The 6,778-nt window shown below is 44.1% G+C and overlaps 1 protein-coding gene across 1 annotated transcript; it reads left to right on the top strand.

Annotated features, from left to right (window-relative positions):
• The first annotated feature begins 1,995 nt into the window (after positions 1-1,995).
• On the top strand, positions 1,996-6,285 carry IL36A (interleukin 36 alpha). The gene is made up of 5 exons (XM_070380153.1): positions 1,996-2,064; positions 2,154-2,271; positions 2,368-2,481; positions 2,641-2,780; positions 5,298-6,285. Exons 2-5 carry the CDS (start codon positions 2,211-2,213, stop codon positions 5,511-5,513), a joined length of 531 nt encoding a protein of 176 aa, XP_070236254.1. The 5' UTR covers positions 1,996-2,064; positions 2,154-2,210; the 3' UTR covers positions 5,514-6,285.
• The last annotated feature ends 493 nt before the right edge of the window (positions 6,286-6,778 follow it).

The following is a 6,778-nucleotide window of genomic DNA, read 5'->3' as shown; positions in this document are numbered from 1 at the left end:
CCATAGAAAAATTGAGTTGTGGGGATTATACTATCAGAACTGGAATGGATTTGTGGGGCTGAGATGACTGTATTAGACCTTAAACTGAATAATGAAGGATAGATATGGATGGGCAAAAGAATTAAATTTCAAGGCAAATTCAGTTCTGGCTAGCTAAGAGAGTAGGGAAGCTGTATCTCTAAACTGTATCCCTATGGAGTTATTTTCTTGCAGAGAGAGAAATTTCCTTCATCATATTTGATTCAATTTCCCTTCTCAGGAGTACCTACTCCCTTAGCTATCAAGGATGTCACTTCCATATTAGGGAGAGATACAGAGAGGTCTTGGGTTATCTGGTATCACCTAAGCCCCCATCACCTCTGATAATGGTACTATGGGCTAAGTTTCCAGGTCATATAGAGCTCCATGCTTTATAGGATGCAATAAAGCATCTGGGAGGACCACATATCCTATTGACTGTGGTCATGAATAAGTTTGCATTAGTATATGCTGCATCTACACTTGTGGGTCCTGGATGTTTGCTTCTTTGTACCTGATGGCAGGATATTGAGCCCCTTTTCTTAATCTATCCAAGTGCATTCAGTCCTGTGTAAGGAGCATGGGGGTGATGTCACAAGCTCTGGACTTTCTTCTGCCATTTCCTTCTCAAGGGGACCTTCCCCATCCAGGGATCCAACTAGTGTCTCCTACAACTCCTGCCTTGGCAGGTGGATTCTTTTAACACTGAGCCACCTGGGAAGCCCAAAAAGAGCATGGGAATCAACTCATGCTAAGGGATGCTCTACGCAGGACCTCTTTATGGACTCAACTTGATTCTGAATTCCAGTTTTGACTCAAAGAAACTTGCTGTACATTTAAATGTCAGTGCTTCATGACTCCACACTCCTAAAAGGACAGCTCACCAGCTTACCATGGGCTACCCAGGACAAGATCAAGAAGCAAGAATCTTTGGGGAGGGTAAAGGCGTGAACATGAGAGTGTCTTTATGAGGTGAGGTAGGCTGGTGAGGTAGTTAGGAACCCTATAAGAAATGTTAGCACAATCCCATCAGAGGCTGAAGAACCTGAGACATTTATTCACCAATCCTCTCCTCAATTGGTTAAGGCTGCCCCTGAGATGCAAGCCCTTGATGTGGAGCAGACAGGAGCTGGGAACCACTACAGATAGTGAACTCAGATGGGCTGAAAGGTCGGAACAGAGTCTCACCAGCACTGCCTATTTCCCTTTGCGGAAGAGCTAATGCATGTCTTCTAGCTCAGGGAATGGAGCATCTAGGAGCCACTACTCTAGAGTCCATGAGGGGTAGGGTGTGCAGGAACTGACCTTGTCCAGGCAAGGCTTTCCTTGAGTGGAGAGGCAGCATTCACACTCACTCTGAAAAGCTGGAGGAGCATACACTGGAGTGTTTGTATTTTTTCATCCGAGATTGGCAGGGGATAAGATGACTGGACCAGGAGTGGTTGGAAACTACACAGGCCTTAGGGGACCCCTCCCTTTCTAAGTCTACCTTGAACCCACTATGGGTTTCTACTCTTTGGAATAAGATTAGTGTAACATTTTGCAGCATCATTGCTTAGTCATCGGCCATGGGACAGTCCCCTAACACTTCTTTCCTCAAACTCAGTGTTGATGACGATGTTTCCTGGTGACTACTCTGAAAGACTTAGCATGCCTCCTTTTTCACGGTGTGTGAACAGGTTGCAACCCTGCCCCAGTTGATATTTCTTTATATAAAGCCTCACTAAATTACCCTGGTATCAGGAGCTGACAAATACTCAGGGTGCTGGGAAGTCCTAGCCCCAGTGAGGCAGAACTTCCTCTTTTCTTGGTGTGGGTCAAAGGCTCGGGCCCTATTGGACTCTGTCAGAGCACCTGAGCACAGAAGAAGCCATAGTCCATAGCCACAGGGACATGGCGTCCTTCGTAGCTGCAAAGCCTGCTGACCTTTGATCTTTTCTGCTTCCAGACCTCTGGCCTTGGCCCTCCTGTCGTTTTAAGGCTCTGGGTTTAGGTCTGAATGCAGGTACCACTGCTTCTGCTGGAAGGTAGGCTACGTCCAAGAAGGTGAGCAGGAGAGGGAGCGAGGTGAGTTCTGGGACCGTAGATTCTCCCTGACGTTGCTGTTGGCTCATTAGCTCTTCTTCTGACTCAAGGTCAAACCGTGGCTTGGGACTGACTCAGATCCTCCTGTGGGATCCATCTGCACATAAATGTCTTCCCACCTTGGCCGTTCTGAAACACCATCATCCAAAGGGGATGGAAAAGTAAAAGGTCCAGGTGAAGATGTACATGGAAGGGCAAAAAAATTGGAAAGGGGGGATATTCAGTACCCTGCTGCTCACATTTGCCTTTTGATTTTCTCTACAGTATTATCCAGGATACACCCGATTCTGGTGAATATTCAGGATATCAACCATCTGGTATGGGTCCTTCAAGGCCAGACCCTCACAGCTGTCCCAAGGAAGGACCAAATGGATCCAGGTGAGTGGCAAGGCCTGTCCACGGCAGTCCCTTTGGCCAGTACTGCTGTGTGGTGTGTGCTCAGTTTTTTCATTTCACTGTGAACAGACTTGTTAACTGGACTTATCTCGCAGGTTGTAATGAATGAGAGAGTGACCTGTGATTATGTTGTGTTCCCAGTCACTGTTACCTTAGTCTCATGCAAGTACACAGAGACTCTTGAGAAGGGCAGGGGGAATCCTGTCTACTTGGGACTGAAGGAGCCGGAGCTTTGTCTCTTCTGCACGAAGGTCAAGGGGCAGCCCACGCTGCAGCTTCAGGTGAGTATGGAAAATAAGGGTCTTGTCTATGCCTGACTAGGAGTGAAAGTGAAAGTGTTGGTTGCTCAGTTGTGTCCGGCTTTGCCACCACACAGACTGTAGCCCTGCCAGGTTCCTCTGTCCATGGGGTTCTCCAGGCAAGAATACTGGAGTGGGTTGCCATTTCCTACTCCAGGGGATCTTCCCCACCCAGGGATCGAACCCAAGTCTCCAGCATTGTGGGCAGATTTTTGACCATCTGAGCCATAGTGTTTACCCCCAACTAGGAGGAAGGTGCGCATTAATTTCACTAAATGCTCATTTGATGGAAAATTTAGCTTTTTAGAATCTTTGTTAAATTTTTATTTTTTAATTTATTTCTAGCTGTGCTGGCTCTTCATTGCTGTGCATGGGCATTCTCTAGTTGCTGAGAACAGGGGCTATTCTCTAATTGAGGTGCACAGGCTTCTCATTGTGCACTGAGAAGTGGTGGCTTCTCTTGTTGCAGAACACGGGCTCTAGAGCATGAGGGCTTCAACAGTGGTGGCACACAGGCTTAGTTTCCCCGCTGCATGTGGGATCCTCCCAGACCAGGGATCGAACCTGTGTTCCCTGCATTGACAGGCCCATTCTTAACCACTGGACCACTGGAGAAGTACTCTAGAATCTTTTAAAGGACAAACTATTTATTATCCTTATGCATATTTATTTTTGGTTCTTTAGGCTGTGTGTATTATGAAATAAGAAAAAATTGCAGGAGTGTTTTGAAACTAATCTGCTAAAATCGTTTGTTTTGCTTAAAAAGTAATTCAGCAAAGAGGAAGGATTTTAGATTTATTCTTGACTATATATATGAATCTCTCTCTCTCTCTCTCTCTCTCTCTCTCTCTCTCTCTTTCTCACACACACACACACACACACAGAGTCATCCTTTGGCATCTTTGGGGGATTTGGTGCAGGACTCCTCTATCCCTCATGGATACCAAAGTGGATGCTCAAGTGCCTATATAACCTATATAATTATGTAACCTATTCTTAAAATCATCTCTAGATTACTTAATAATACCTAATACAGTGAGAACACTATATAAATAGTTGCCAGCATACAGAAAATTCAAGTTTTGCTTTTTTGGAACTTTCTGGATTTTTTTGTGTTTTTTTTTCCCAAATATTTTTGGTCCTCAGTTGGTTTACTCCAAGTATGCAGAATCTGCTGATAGGAAGGGTCAACTGCACATGTGTGGGTGGAATCAGCTTTGACAGTTTCAGCAGTTGATTATCAAGTGAACAAGCAATTCTCTGTAACAAACATTTTAACAATGCGGTTCTCCATTATTTAAAAATATTTTAAGTTATAGGAGGATCACAAACCAGGCCTCTGTGTGCTTTAGGGAAATCTCTTGATCTCTTGATCTATATGTATTCTATAGGTTTCCCAGGTGGCCCTAGTAGTAAAGAACCTGCCTGCTAATGCAGGAGACATAAGAGACACGGGTTTGATCCCTGGGTCGGGAAGATCCCCTGAAGGCAGGCATGGCAACCCACTCCAATATTCTTGCCTGGAGAATCCCATGGACAGAGGAGCCTGGCAGGCTACAGTCCATAGTGTTGCAAAGAGTCGGACACAACTGAAGCGACTTAGCATGCATGCATGTATGTTCTATATCTATATTTATTCTACTGGAAAGAAGAGTGAAAGTCACTCAGTCATGTCCGACTCTTTGGAACCCCATGGACTAAACAGTCCATGCAATTCTCCAGGCCAGAATAATGGAGTCAATGGCTATTCCCTTCTCCAGGGGATCTTCCCAACCCGGGGGCCAAACCTAGGTCTCCCCCATTGCGGGCAGATTCTTTACCAGCTGAGCCACCAGGGAAGACCATCTACTGGAGTCAGTAATAAATGTAAAAGCCTTCAGCAAACAAGCATAGGCAGACACTCAATTTGATGACAAGATAGAAAATAGTGGTTTAATGATGGGCAATTTTGCCCCTGACAAATTTTTCAATGTCTGGTGATATTTTTAGTTGCCGCACCTAGGGACTAGGGGATTCTGCTAATCTCTAGTGGGTAGAAGCCAGGGGCGCTATTAAACCTCCCAGCATACACAAGACAGAGCCTGACAACAAAAGATTATTCTGCCCAAAACATCCATAGTTCTGAGGTTGGAGACACTTGATATGAAACAACTCTGTTTAGATTCATGATAACTGTTATGTAACTATTCCTTGAGTTTATAAGGAACAGGTAATGGCTAAATCTGTGCTTTGTATTCTCAGAAACATTGATGTCAACACTGTTCTTCTTCAAAGGCTCACATTAAGAACCATTGAAATTAGTGGTCTAAGTTTTCACTCCTAAACTTAATATCTCTAAAGTATTTGGGGCTGATAATTTTTAATGGTTTAATATGAAATAGAGGTGCCCAGGCCTGTTTCAACAGCGAAAACAATCTCGAATAGGAACTGTTAGTGTGCAGAGTGTGGAACAACTCAAACAGTGCTGTTTCTCCCTGGGACCTCCTTCTCGCCCTTTAGGAACGGAACATAATGGATCTGTACCACCAAACTGAGCCTGTGAAGCCTTTTCTCTTCTACCATGACCAGAATGGCAGGGCCTCCAGCTTTGAGTCTGTGGCCTTCCCTGGCTGGTTCATCGGCTCCTGCTCCTGTGGAGGCTGTCCTGTGATTATCACCCAGGAACTGGGGGAAATCTACACTACTGACTTTGGGTTCACAGTACTCCAGCCTTAAGGCTGGTCTAGGGATGAGGGTTGTTCTCTGCGCAGAGAATCTTGTCTTTGGTTTCCTCCATTCAAGCTCCTGAAATGCTTCTGAATCACAACACTGCAAATCAGCAATACTTTAATTAATTAAGAAAAAAAGAGAGAAAAGTACTTTGGAGATGAACATTGTCATACCAATCATTCAACAAGGAAAGGCAGAATTGCCAGAATTATGTCCATTTCATTTTTGGGGGGCTTGCAGATTCCCCAACTGTGAATTGAACCATCTTAGTCTTAAAAGAAGGAAGAATCTTGGTTAAGCTTTTCACCCAAGAGTATCTTACTGACCTCAACATGTCCATGCAGTGACAACATACGCACAACACTGGGCCAACTTGTGTGCCCTCCGCCACATGGACAACAGTGCAGGGAAATTGAGGATCTTTGCTATGGCCATGTAGCTAAATTATGACACCTTGACAAAAATACTAAAGAAAACTCTACTTAACATACCCGCTAATGATGCTTCAAATAACAAATGAAGGTGATGATTCTTTCATTTGGAGTCCAGATCTCTGGATTTTCAGATATGTTGCTCTGTGGCAATGTATCAAGATCTTTTGGATCCTGGTGGGGAAAAGCAGACAGACAAGTTCCATAAAAGAAAAGACTAAGAAGAAAGCTGGAACCCCTTGTGGGAGTGGCTTGTGTCTCAGTGAAGTTATGTGCTCTGCTGGTTTGAATGAAGAACTAGTGTTGTTTATGAAGCTTTCACCTAAAGCGTTATCACTGGATCTCATGGAAAGTTAAATTTGTGAAATAAAAAATTTGCTCCTCTCTGTTGCTGTTATGAATTTAATGACTTTAATGGGATAGCATGATCATAATACTGACTCCCTGCATTCATAAGGAGTTTTATCATTTTTTCCCATGAAATGATAAAAGCAGGTTCCCATGAAATCTCCCACTTCTAAGAAGAACCCAGTAGGATAGTTGTGGAAGGTGGTATCTTCCTAAACTCAGGTTTTCCCTGGCTTCACTACTGGGGTGGTGGTACAAATAAAGCATCATTAGTAGATATCATACTCCATATTTTATGCATAATGCTACTGCACAGCTAACACAACGCTCCCCTATCCTATCCCAGAAAGAGCTTCTGAGAGTCTCCTGTGGGTTTTTTCCATCAACTCACAGGCCATGATCTGACATGGCATCCACTCATCTAGAGCATAGTGGCAACAAAGACTTATCTTTTCTTCCACCCTTTATGAAATAACATTTCTTCCCACATCA

The sequence above is a fragment of the Bos mutus genome, chromosome 11 (genome assembly GCF_027580195.1).
Source record: "Bos mutus isolate GX-2022 chromosome 11, NWIPB_WYAK_1.1, whole genome shotgun sequence".
NCBI classification, from domain to species: Eukaryota; Metazoa; Chordata; class Mammalia; order Artiodactyla; family Bovidae; genus Bos; species Bos mutus.
Note: the sequence above shows the minus strand (reverse complement) of the source record. Positions and strands in the feature narration are given on the sequence as shown.